Source organism: Nannobrachium achirus (assembly GCF_963921795.1).
Source record: "Nannobrachium achirus genome assembly, chromosome: 23".
NCBI classification, from domain to species: domain Eukaryota; kingdom Metazoa; phylum Chordata; class Actinopteri; order Myctophiformes; family Myctophidae; genus Nannobrachium; species Nannobrachium achirus.
Genome location: NC_137830.1, coordinates 27,800,898 through 27,815,009, shown reverse-complemented (window position 1 = coordinate 27,815,009; position 14,112 = coordinate 27,800,898). Strand labels below are relative to the sequence as shown.

General features: G+C 42.4%; 1 protein-coding gene across 1 annotated transcript in view; it reads left to right on the top strand.

Moving 5' to 3' along the window:
- kcnd2 (potassium voltage-gated channel, Shal-related subfamily, member 2) overlaps positions 1–2,892 on the top strand; it is a gene marked incomplete at both ends in the record, with an annotated part of 210,642 nt that extends 207,750 nt beyond the window's left edge. The window contains one exon of the mRNA XM_080754106.1: positions 2,703–2,892. Within this exon, the coding sequence (XP_080610232.1) occupies positions 2,703–2,892 (190 nt within the window). The remainder of the gene's footprint in view (positions 1–2,702) is intronic.
- Positions 2,893–14,112: the final 11,220 nt, after the last annotated feature.

Sequence of the window (14,112 nt, the reverse complement as noted above, 5' to 3'; positions counted from 1 at the left end):
CTTTTATGAGAGCTCCTTTATAAAAGCAATGGTTTCTCCAAAGGTTTTGACCCATTTAGACCTGGAAAAGCACTTTAGATTTTCACTTTAACCATTATTTTATATTTGAGCTTTTCAAAAAATATCAGATATACAAGCTCATGGCGCGGCTTCGAGTGCCCCCACTCCAATTTCAATCCATTCGCCAGTGGTCCGCGGACCTCCAGGGATCCTTGAGGGGGTTCCAGGTGGTCCAGCTAAATGACGGAGGGTTGGTAAACAAATGGACCCTTGTTAGATCTTTAACTCCTGAGAGCGTAAAATGAAACCAAATGGACCCGCAGAATTTACACGAAATACCGCATTCATAATAGCAAAATGGCAATTGGTCACGCCTCCATCTCTTTATGTAAAAGCTGGAATTTCCTTAAGAGCTGCTTTGATTTGCGCGTTCAAAATAGACCTCTCAGAGTTATAGATTTGTAAAGGTCCATTTGGAGCCAGCCCCTCAAGGAACCCTGAGGGTCCCTGGACCCAGCTTTTAGAACCACTGCCTTAAAACTATTATTTGTTTTGACAGTCAATGGTATGGTGTTTATACTTAATTGTGTGTGGGTGTTGCACACTGAAAAGTGAAAATTGCTAGCCAAACTCACAACAGCTTGTATTTTGGCCTTTTTTTGTGCGCGACACCTGGGCGCAACAATGTAGGCCCTATAACTCAGGATTAACTCACTGCATTTACTGAAGTACTGTAATGCAAATTAGAGGTACTTGTTTTTTTTACTTGAGTTTTTCCATTTCTTGCTACTTTTTACTTCTACTCCACTACATTTGAGAGGTAAATATTGTACTTTTTACTCCACTACATTTATTTAGTTTCTAATTTCTCAGCAGATGTAAATGACTTAATTCATGTTAATTAATTAAGTAATTATTTTACTTGTTACAAAGCATTTTACTAACAGGGACCCCTGACCCCTGACTCCAGACTTAATTCAGTCTTAGCTGGTATGGGATTGGCCCCTAATCAACCCCTTCGCTGTAATGATATGCTTTTAAAGCGTTTTCGATGTACAACAAAGCATGCATTTAATTAAATGGTTAATAAAAGAAAGGCAAATAACACAAGGGTTGTGTGCGGCCTAGATGTAAGCGTGTATAAAGTATGAAATCTGTCATTCAAAAGTCTGAAACAGTTACAGTAGCGACCTTTGCAAATGTGTTAAACACAGACAAATGTGAGTCGCTATCATCTCTTGAGTGAATAACACAAAATTGCCTAACAAGTAAAATGAGGTCCCTGTGACACTCTATTCCCACGTTGAGTCAGGCTCAAGGAATCCAGGCTATGTCCAGCTGTGCTGGGGGGGCTGTGGGTGGTCCGAGTGGCCTGGGAACCCCAGCCCAAACATGGACAACTGCTAAATCCACTCCACTGGGTTGAATACTGGATACTGCATCTCTCTCTCTCTCTCTCTCTCTCTCTCTCTCTCTCTCTCTCTCTCTCTCTCTCTCTCTCTCTCTCTCTCTCTCCATGCAACAGCAGAGCTGTATCGGCCAGTGACCCTCGTCACTTTATCTCCTGCCCTCTTCTAGTCTCAAGTCTTTCCTTATCAGACCTCCTTTCTCTCTAGGCTTTTTCCACTTCGTTCCGATGTGCGAATTAGCTCATATTTCGGAGTGTTTGGCTCTCACAATCAGTCAAAGAGGCGTTCACGTGCGAGCAGCTAAAACCGTTTGGCCGACATGTTTCACTGGCCTGACAAAACTACTCCACTGATGGAGAATAGGTTGCTTTTAAATTACTTTGAATTTGAAGAAGAAAAAAAAAGATTATTGATCAAATCTAACCCTACCATACAGAAATATCTCTTGCATTGGATGCTACTTCAAATGAAGAGGGGCACTTGAATTTTTGAACTTGAACTTGAAAGTTTTCAGTGGTGTAAAGTAACTAAGTACATTTACTTAAAAGAGTAGTTCACCACTTTTCAACCTGTCTTCATATAATAGGTCCTCACTAATGTTCATAATAAAATAGCACAATTTATTTCTATTCAGTCTGGGTCTCATAGGAGAGCTGTCAAATCCTTCCTACCGGTGACATCATCGTTTGACAAAAGAAATAATAATAATATTTTTGGGGGGAAAAAAAAGATTTTTATTATCACGAGAACAATGGCTTCCACTTTAACATTGCAACTTTTTCAGGAATAGAAAGCCTGCAGTTTCTATTAGCTTGCATTTCCCACAGCTCTCCTATGAGACCCAAACTGAGTAGAAAAAAATTGATATATTTTATCATGAACATTAGTGAGGACCTATTATATGAAGATAGGTTGAAAAGTGGTGGAGTGCCCCTTTAATTACTGTACTGAATACTTTTACTACTTTTACAAACATTTCGTACTTTTACTTTTGCTACTTTAAGTACATTTTGATGCCAATACTTTTACTCAATTACATTTTGAATTCTGGACTTTTACTTGTACCGGAGTACATCTATAGTGCAGTATTGATACTTTTACTTAAGTACAACATGTGAGTACCTTTTCCACCTCTGACTGTTTTAAAACTCTGCATAAAGCCCCTGCATTTCCTATAACCTTTATATCTGTGTGTGTGTGTGTGTGTGTGTGTGTGTGTGTGTGTGTGTGTGTGTGTGTGCGTGTGCGTGTGCGTGCGTGCGTGCGTGTGTTTCTCTCTCTTTGTGCCGTTAGCCGCTCCAGTCTGAACGCTAAGTTGGAGGAGAGGGTGCCGCTGAACTGTGACCACACGCCCTACATGACGGCGGCGGTCATCAGCATGGCCACGCCGCCCGTCACCACGCCGGAAGGGGAGGAGTCGGCCGGTGCCGCAGACGCGGTAGACTACTCCCAGGCCAACATCGTCAGGGTGTCAGCCCTCTAGAACCTCCGCCCTGCCGGCCTCGGGACATGGCAACCCCCCCAGCCCGCTCTTGGAGGGAAGGGAATTAAACAACACGATCGATGAGACTGTAGCGGGTTCGAGGGAGGGGGGGGGGGGGAAACTAAAACGGTTAGCAGCATCACTGGCTGCAGGGGGCAGTGTTGAGCAGCTTGGTACTATCCTCCAGGGAAACATCTTTCAGCCATTAGCCACTGTTTTTAGTTATTCTTTTCCTTCAAAATGAAGTATGTTCCAATTCTATGTCATAAAGCGCAAAAGAAGGAAGCCAGCGTTGAGGTTGTACATTTTCTTTAATTTTTTTTTTTTTTTTTTTTACCACAGCAAATGGTGGTATCATGAGAGAATACTTAAGTCAACTGAGCTCTGACACAGTATAGACACGTGCAAACGAGGTCTGCGAAAGAAACAACTTTAAACAAAATGCAGAGCAAACGGGCTGTGCATGGAACACTGTCTGCGTATAAACGTGTCTGAGCTACGTGTGGATGTCTCACTGCATGCCTGTCCGTCTGTCCGTCCATTCACCAATCCATCCATCCATCCATCCATCAATCCGTCCGTCCGTCTGTACGTGTGTGCATGGCCCCACTGCTCTTGCTTTTGTCTGTGATCTTTATGAGTTACTTGCCAGTCGGCATGAGCAATAAGAGGTTGGGTCTAACTGCACAGCCTCTGTGTGTTTCTCTCTCTCTCTGTGTATATATGTTAAATATAAATATATCAGTTAGCATTCCCCACCCCTCCTAGCTGACTGCCTTTCCTGAATGAACAAGACTCCACCTCTCTCTGTACATATCCCCCCCCCCCCCCCCCCCCCCCACCCAAACACACACACACATCTTGTTCATCGTGTTCACAAAGCGAATGGCCATTGTGAAAAAAACCTTTGCTGCCGTTTCAGAAAAAAACAAACAGAATAAGGATCTCTTTCTCTCTGCACCAGAGATGACATTTATCTTGGTTGTCTTGCTTCCAAAAAAGAAACAACCCACATGTTGCCTGACCTGAAATGTTTTTTTTATCTTTTTAGTTGTGTTACGTTATAAATTTGTGTCAATGCCGCATTTTAGGAGTTTAAAGAAATGTGTTTATTGGCTGGGCTATCACTTTGGTTGAGAGTAGATGTTCTTAAGCGGACACCGGTGGGTGAATATCGATGTCTCAAAAGATGAACATGTCTTATTTGAATCCATTCCATTTTGATACAAAGAGGATTTTCATTTAAACTATGGGACAAACTGTGAGCGGACTTCTTTGACGCTGAGAGCTGGCGTTTTGTGTTTCCATTTCCAAAGCGTGGATTTTGTTCACAGGGTTTCATTTTGGGGTTTGCCGACATCGTCGCACAAGGCGTGGACTTTACTTCCTCATTGACCACCGTGGCGTTTTTAAATGCATTGTTAATGTGTCGTTTATGACTGAACTGATCATTTTCAAGGTGGTAGCGGACCTCTCCAGGTGCTTTCCCACCATGGCACAGAACAGGTGCAGGTGGACCAGAGTCCTTCTAAATCAGCACCATGTCGTCAATTCTCATGTTTTGCAGCTGATGAGCCAAACTTATGATGTCCAACTTATCACCTCCCGGGGGCTCATGTTAAGCACATGGTCGAACTTAATAGTACAATACTGATGGATTTCTTAATGACTGGAATGGACCTTTTTTTTTTTTTTACGATGGTCGACAGAGTCGGACCAAACAACAAGACAATTCAACATATAAACCTGGTTGAACCCGCAGAGCCCTCCTCCCCTCAAACCCCAATCCATTATCCATTATTGCTTGACTATAATGTGACATATGCAATGCTATATTTTTCTTTCTCTTGTTTGTTTTTTGGTAAAAAAAGAAAAAAGAAAAGTATTTTAGGGGTGAAGGGGTGGGGGAAGAGGGTTGGGGGGGGGGGGCTCGGGTATAGAAACATATTTTTAAGAACATTTGTTTTCAGTTTTTTCTTTGGTGGTGGTGGGGGGGGGGGGATGGGGGGCTTTAAAAAAAGAGAAAATTATGAATATCACAATTGTTGCTAGTGCACACGTGCTGTAAATCGTCGTTCATTGTAGTTAACTCATTTCGGTTTTGTCTTGTTTTTCTTTTTTTTCTTTTTCGTCGTTTTGTTTTTTTCTGGTCATTTCCATGACAAGTTGTAGTGTCTATTTTTTTTTTTTATCTCATGTTATGTTCAGCAACATGAATATTTTTCTAAAGGGTTACCGTTAGTTAAAAAAAATGCATGCGTTTGCCAGAGGCTTTGGGTTTGATACTTGCACCAGAGCAGTCTCCATGTCTGTCTCTGTTTCTTTGTGACTGAAAAAAGGGAACTTCTTTTTAGATGGTTGGAGGAGGGTGGAGGTGGGACGGAGGTGGGCGTTGGTAGCGGTGTACCGTCTTTTAAACTTGTACATGACAAATATGTAAATTGAGGAAATTCCAGAGGATGATTACGATAACTAAATTACTTTTTTGGATTTGTTTCAGCTTGTGTTCTTCTTGACAAAAATACTGTATATGAATTATTGAGAATAATATTAAAAAGAGCATACAATTCAATGGTTTTAGTCTGGTGCCGTGTCTATGAGTAAATAGAATAATTGTCCTAATAAAATGCTCACACATTGCCTGGGTGTCTCCTTCTGCATTTGACACAATGACTCGATGCTAGTGATGGGAACTATCGTTCATTTCAGTGATCCGGATCATTCGGGGTGTTCAGTAAAAAGATTTGTTAATTTCATTCACTTTCACACAGGTCACAGGGGAGGGGGCAGTATGACTGACGGACAGGGTTGTGCAGGTTACTTTTAAAAAGTAATCGCCTACAGTTACAAGTAAAACATTGTAGTCAGTAACGTAATCCGATTACCACAAATTAAAAAGTAACTACTAGTTACTTTCAGTTAGTTTTGGATTACTTTTTAGCAAATTAAAATGTAATTTGAATGTCATTTTAATGAAATAAAACTAGTTTTACCATTGATAACTAGACAAGAATATTGAGCCTATAAAGGACAACAGAATTTTGCTTAAGCACATTGGCAGTAGCCTCGGAAACCCAGACTTTTATTTTGGCGATAGGAACAGTACCTTACGCTGATTCGACTTGATTATTTTATTGTTTGGCGTTATTATAATTTATTTGTAAAATTGAGGGCAAGGGGAGAATGTAATCCAGCATGTAACCCCCATCATTCAGATCCGTTACTGTAATTCCAGATTACACATTTTAAAATGTAACCTGAGACTTTACAAGTTAACAGTTTTTTGTAATCTGATTACGTAATCCTGTTACATGTAATCCGTTACTTCCCAACCCTGCTGACGGACCGGGACACAGCACTTTGTTCAGAGAACGAACGATAATCCCTTTCCCTTTTCGATCTGAGTCAGTCAGACAGACAGACAGACAGACAGACAGTCAACCCCTTCTCCTGCTCTGCCTGTTCCCCCCTCCAGCTCGCACAAGGAGGAAAGAAGAACATTTGCAACTGAACGGACTGAACGGAACTTTTCGGGAAAGTGACATAGTTCATTTCGTTCACCAAAAAGAACCGGTTCATTGGAGCCGTTTGTTAGACCGACACAACAACACTACTCGATAGTCTATACTCCAGTTAATCAGTGGATGTAGCTGTACCCGTACAGCTGATTAGTCCCTCAGACCAATGGGGGAACCCCCCAGGCCAAAGGAGGTTTTCTGTACACTGTTTCCCCCTCCCCCCACCGGAAAACCTGATCCCAGCCTATAGTCCCCAATGCAACTGCGCCAAAGGAGAAATTTACTCTGAGGATTTCGCTGCCATAGAATGATTGGCCTTGGTTGTGTGTGTGTGTGTGTGTGTGTGTGTGTGTGTGTGTGTGTGTGTGTGTGTGTGTGTGTGTGTGTGTGTGTGTGCGTGTGCGTGTGCGTGTGTGTGTTCTCACAAGGGAGCTGGTAATTGAGATGTTTTGTCCACGTTGTATTACAGACAACACATAAATAGCCACTTTTCGACTGCAGCTTTAGCACCACACTACACAGCACCACACCACACCGCACCACATCAAAATATCGACATTGTCCATTACACAAAAGTACCCCTATCGGTAAGAAACAAATTGCGGGTGTCAAATTGGGGCGTCTTTGAGCCACTGCTGTACAGGACATAGGAGTTGGGGTCGATCAGCAGGGGGAGGAGAAGTAGTCAGACCAGAGGGGAGTTATAGAGAGCCGCGACGAGGACTGTTACCAAACTATTTCTGCCCCTGCTATTTTTACCCGGGGGTCAGAGAGTAATGATTTTATTCCCGCCCGGGCTCAATTTACTGTCGTGGGGTGGGGTGGGGTGGGGTGGGGGGGGGGGGGGGTCAAGCTGTACAGGGAGTGTGGAGAGAGAGGACGGAGGGGGTCAGAGTATTTCGTCATTGTCGGATGTAAACCTTGTATGTCCAAAACCATTCGTTTTGTATTTATCATTTCTAAACTAGTAAAAATAGCAGAAAATAGCAGATCTACAAGCACACAACGCCTCACATTGCGAGGCGCTGTGTGCTTGTAGATCGGCTGTTTTCACTACTTTTGTGCAACGGCCTTGCATGATGAAGCAGGGCTTTACTTCGCGGAAAAACATACACATTTGAAACTTGGAGATACAAGGTTTCTGCCCGACACTGACGATAACATGGCTTTGGGTGAGGGACAATCACAGGGAACAAAGGAGAGATTAATATAGTACAGTACCCTAAGGATGTATTTTGCAGAAGGCCACACACACATACAGTATGCACATTACATGCACACTTGATTGCTCATCGGCAAAGGACAAGATGCCGACATACATACGATACATACCCAGGTGATCGCAGCAGAGCGCGCCATGAGGTGCGCTCACCACTGGCATCACCAGGAATGCTGGTCCCTCAACGGCTGTTAATATGACGTGGCCAGAAATGCTAGTCCCTGATTGGGCTACAGGCTTAAACAGAACACAGACACCGACATACATTCATAGACATCGAGATACATACAGCCGAATGCAGTACTTGCGTGCGCTGCTGGCACAAGGCTAATTAACGAAGACGCTTACCGTTTCAACACGCCGCCTTGACAGTGCACATCAAGTCAGGGACTCAATGAATGGACGTGGAGGAACAGTGAGAGAAGAATATGTCTTTTGTATAAGCTGCCCATACAACAGCCATGTTACACATCTATTCCTGGCCCATAAATCATAGCCTTCAAGTGTCACACTGCAAACTCAGCGAGGGGGAGGCGGTAGTAAGGAAGAGAAGGAGAGAGGGTGAGAGGAGAGAGAGAGACCGGGGAAAGGAGTGCAAGGGAGCTCGAGGGGGTTCGAGAGGAGGAGAAAGACTGAAAGAGATACACGAGGGGATTTTATCTCGGGGATATCTTCCCAGTAAGCCTCTGAAATTAAAGTCATTAGTCAGTAATGGTTCACACACACCTCCTCCAGCTGGACAGATTAACTTAGCCCGTGCATCCTGTTCTCTGCGCTCGAGATACGCAGGAAAAATGTGTAGGCCTATAACCAGTAAGACTCCCTAATCGGGAGATAAGCGACCGTCAGGTCGCATACACAAACCTCAGAGGGCAATGATAGCCAATCAGAAGGGAATATGGGAAATGGGACACATTCATGTTGATAACATGACTTTAGAGATACTGTGTACCGCTTTGCGTGATTTTAGGGCAAAGTCTGTTGGAGCAGTGTCCAAAAATGTGTTTTGCAAGAATGTTGCAGAATGAAGAATGAAGGATGAAAAATGGAAACCAATCACACACGGGCGAGCAACAACGTGACGCATATGCTGGGGGAGAAGGGGGGGGGGGATTACAATTCCTTTCCCATGGGAGTCACGTGGTTTTCAAGCCGTGCTGCATCACGCCCATTCTGGATTCTGGATGGATTTTCGAGCGAGAGAAATAAGTGGATTAACAATATCACCAACCGCTTCGGTTTGGAACCTGGTCGGGTAGGATGAATCGCTGTGAAAGGATTGTCTGTAATGAAAAAAACAAACAAACATCTGGACTACTTTTTTAGGAGAGAAGAACGGATAGAACGCTGACTAAAGGTAAAATAACATTCTAGGCTGAAATTCTCCTTTAATATTTCCATTGAAATGCAAATGTCAACTGATTACACCAGGGGTCTTCAACATTTTCAGGCCAAGGACCCCTTTGTTGAGAGAGAGATGAAGCAGGGACCCCCACAACCTTTTCATAGATTCCATATAGTTTCATTGTTTGACAGCACGATCATATGATCATTTTGGGGGGTCACGGGCTGAAAAGGTTGAGAACCACTGACATAGACCATTAAATGACCTCTCGCCTTTTGTTTTCCAGGGCTTATGTTACTGAAAAAAGATGATTCACCATATAGCCTGCAAACTGAGCCCTGGCTTCACTGTGAAACCAACACCAGGCATCCCTGTACATCCTGAGTCACGGCTATATTTGTCTGATATTCATATTGGCGTATCCATTCCTAGGTGGGTTCCCATAACTAGGATGAGAGTGTGTGTGTGTGTGTGTGTGTGTGTGTGCGTGTGTGCGTGCGTGCGTGCGTGCGTGCGTGCGTGCGTGCGTGCGTGCGTGCGTGCGTGTGTGTGTGAATGAATACAAGATTCTTAGATGGTGTATGTTGCCGACAAAGTAGCAAAGTATAGCAAAAAATTGCATTTTTCATCGGGTATGTTTCCTCCAGCAGTAAGAGGATTAAACAGGCTACCTGAACAGGGAATGGATCAGAAAACAAATCCATCAGAAAAAAAATAAGTTCTTTCAAGAATGTATTACTTTTAGGGCAGGAATGAGAGCGGGAACGTTGCTGAGTCAACATCACTATTTATTGCGCAAATCTCCAAAAGATTTCTACCTCCACTTTTTCTTTTCAACATTCTTTCTTAGATATTGTTTTACCCCTACAATACATCCATTTGTCTAAATGTGATACATCCAGTGGTGTAAAGTAACTAGTAAGACGCCTCAGGGCGACAAGCGACCTCGCCCTAAAGGGCGTGGTCGCGCCATGTCTTGGCCATCTGTCCAGTGATGTAAAACCGAGCACAAAAAGTAAGGAAACTTGACTTCGGTCCATTATATATCCCCTTTAATAATACCAATTTGTATTGTGCTTTATAACATTTGTATCGTTGATTAGTCACCTTTCCAACGAGGTACAGTTTGTAAGCATCGGGCATTCGAGGCATGAGCTACACAGCCAAACGTGTGGGTAGCGCCGACCAAAGATTTGCCAAAATGGCCTGTAATACTGTTCTGCTGGCATTCGCTCTTGTTTTGGGCTTCAAGTGCAGGCAGTTGTGTGCCAGTCACAGGTGTGTAACAGCCACAGATGTTTGCCTCTAGCACCTGAGCATGGGTTCTGTAACTTTGTGGTTTTGGTTTCTTCAAGCAGCAACATTTGTGGAAAGATGTCACGTTTGTCCCTTCAGGATAGGGCCCTGATGGCATTCACCTTTGTTGCTTGGAGCATTGAAGATTCCGGTCTTCTTGGGGTGTCTTGGGGACACTTTTTTGTCTGTCTTTGACTTCACCAGTCCTAAGTTGGGAAATGGTACCAGGGCTGACACCAAATAATGCTGCCACTCAGAATGCTGGAACACCAGTCTCGAGTTGCCCTATTGCACGGGCCCTATCCTGGAGGGACAAACGTGGCATCTTTCTACCAGTGTTGCTGCTTGAAGAAACCACTAACTCAACAAGTTGCAGAACCCTAGCCTCGTAAACCAGACTCTCCCAATCAGAAGGCAGGAGGAGTCGGTTTAATAGGCTAGCAGAACCCATGCTCAGGTGCTAGGCGGCACACATCTGTGACTGTTACACACCTGTGACACACAACTGCCAGCACTTGAAGCCCAAAACGAGAGTGAATGCCAGCAGAACAGTATTACAGGCAATTTTTGCACATTTTTGGTCGGCGCTACCCACACGTTTGGCTGCGTACAGTAGCTTATGCCTCGAATGCCCGATGCTTACAAGCTGTACCTCATTGGAAAGGTGACTAATCAACGATAATAATACAAATGGTATTATTAAAGGGGGATTATAATGGACCAAAGTAAAGTTTCCTTACTTTTTGTGCTCAGTTTTATATCGGACCAGTTACCCATATATGGAGACCCCTGGCACCCATATATGGAGAAGATCCATGTAGTGTATATGGAGATATGCTGTGAGAGCCTAAACATGCTTACTCAGTTATTCGTTATGTGAAAGTCCTATGACGTCTATGACATCTGACATCATACATACAATCCCTTTTATGCCCATACCGTACATGGAGATCCCTGTCTGTAGAACCAGCCACACAGATATGGGCTGTCTTGGCCATATATGGATTCTGTTAGTGTGGTATGTGGCCAATGTGGCCTCCATATATGGGCATTCCCATATGAAGTCCTGTTAGATATGGACTTAATGATGGATGGACTCAGGGAACTCCATATATGGGCATAAAAGGGATTATGTTAGTGTGGTTCCCCTGACATCACAGTGATTTTTTCACGGTGACGGGACAACTTCCGAACGGCCGGTTCATTCCCGGCCCCCGTGCGAGGCGCTGTGTGCTTGTAGATCGGCTGTTTTCACTAGTTTAAATCATTTTTAAAATGGTTTTGGACATAAAAGGTTTCCACCCGACAATGACGAAATATAACTCATGTACAGTAATTGGCCCACTGGTTTGTCACTTGTCATGATCTGAAATAGTAAATCTTTGAGAGAGATCTCTCTCTATAGTGTGCAATGAGGGCCTCTACAACTCTTTTTCCCGAGCTGAATCAGGGGCCCAGCATGTCCCTGGATGCAACATGTGGTCCAGAATGTCCAGCGACCCACAGAGGCCTTTCCTGTCGCAGTATGAAAACCAGTGGTGTAAAGTAACTAAATACATTTACTTACAAGTACTGTACTTAATTACAGTTTTGAGGTATTTGTACTTTAATTGAGTATTTCTAATTTCCAATACTTTCACTTCTACTCCACTACATCTGGGATCCAAAAATGTTACTTTTCCTCCACTACATTTATTTGAAAAGTTTAGTTACTAGTTACTTTTGAGATATAAATTATAATGTTAAAAAATATACATAAACCACTTTAGCCCTATTTTATTTTAGTACTTTTTAGTACATTTTGATGCCAATACTTTTGTACTTTTACCCAAGTACATTTTTTATTCTGGACTTTTACTTGTAAGGGTGCCCTCACACCAAAATACCTATGAGAGTGGAATCCACGTTCTGCCATGCATTTCAATGAGAAGGGAGCGTTTTTTGCAGAAATCCTCTGCTGGCATGAAACCGCTTCACTCTCATTGAAATGCATTGGCGGAACGCGGATTCCACTCTCATAGGTATTTTGGTGTGAGGGCACCCTGACAGAGTATTTCTGTATTGCAGTATTGATACTTTTACAAAAACATAAAACATTTTGGTACTTTTTCCACCACTGGTGAAAACAAACCGACTTGGTCAAATCCCAAACAACTCTTGTGTGCAGTGGTCATCAATGTGTCCAGTTTTACACACCATTATAATGTTCTTATTTTGATCATGAGACCCAATTAATGAATGTCAAGTCTCCAGGTATTCTTCAGAATATGCACTGTATGACAGTGATTCACTACGACGCTATGGCACATTAGGAGTAGGGATGGGACGATTTCATATGACGATTATTGTGACAAAAGAAATCGCGATTTACGATATTACCACGATAATCAAAATCCATTATCCTGGGGCGGAACATTTGCCAAAAAATAGCAGATCTACAAGCTCACAACGCGTCACAACTGTGAGCTTGTAGATCGGCTATTTTTGAGCTTGTAGATCAGCTACTTTTGAATCCTTCTAAGATTTTTTGAAAAACCTATGTTTCTAAGTCAGCAATCTGGCTAGCCATCGTCAAAGAAAAGGTCCTTTTCACTTAGTTCTTGAGAGGCTACTACCGGTATGTCAGTGGGTCTCAAACCTTTTCATGGGAAGGACCCCCAAAATGTTATTTATTTGGCCACGGACCCCAATCTCAAAATATTTAGTTCCAGGGACCACCCAGAAGCAAAATTTGAGTTACAAATGTTCGCACACATGCATACACCGCAAACACCACTGATTACTGATGTGTTCACACCTCATATCCCTTTGTTTGATAATTGATTTATTTACTTTAATTTTAGTAATAAATAATCACTTAAAAGTTTGACCTTGTGTGTGACTCCCTCTTTTTTGTTGTGAATTATCCTTATTCATGACAACATTTTACAACTTTTTCAAAAATAGCAGATCTACAAGCTCACAGCGCAGCACTCGGTGCCGCGCTATGAGCTTGTATACATGCTATTTTTCACTGGTTAAAGTAATTCTAGGCCTAACAGAAAATATATTTTGTTCAAGTAGGTGACAACATTTCAGCCAATCCACAGAGATTGTTTATCTGCTCATTTATTTGTGTCATGATCACTTCCAATTTCACTTCCAGTTTAACATGTATCCTGACTGAGTTCTCTATCCTGATTGGATAAAATTGGTATCCTGACCTGAAAAAGAGATTCTTGTTACTGAACAAGCACTATAGCAATGAGTACTATCAGAATAAAGAATAAAACTTATTTTAACTAGGGCTGTCACAATTATGACATTTTACGTGACGATTAATTGTCACTAAAATAATTGCGATTAACGATTTAATTGTGTTTTTGTGTCATTGACAATTACATTTCTGTTTGGCTTTTAGGCTTTGAAGTTGCACATGGCCGATATGACACATAACCTAAATATACAAAGAAATTACTGACACATTTGACAACTTTATACTTAAACTAGACCAGGTCAACCTGGTTGTGCCAGACCCCCTGTCTGTCATCATCATTTATGACATCATGCCTTTTGTAGGCATGTCATCATCATGTCATCATCATATATACCCTTTATATAGAAAACCCGGACAGACATTTGCTTATGTAGGCCTACCCATTTCATGGGTCTGGCAAAAAAGAACATTGATAGTGGAAATAGCCCATCTACAAGCTCACGTGTCGCATCGCAACGCGATGTGATCTTGTAGATCTGCTATTTCCACTATTTTTTACTTGAAAAAATATATATGAACATTTTTCAACATGGAAACGATTATGATGATTATGAAAAATAATCACGATTATCAAATAATTGCGATT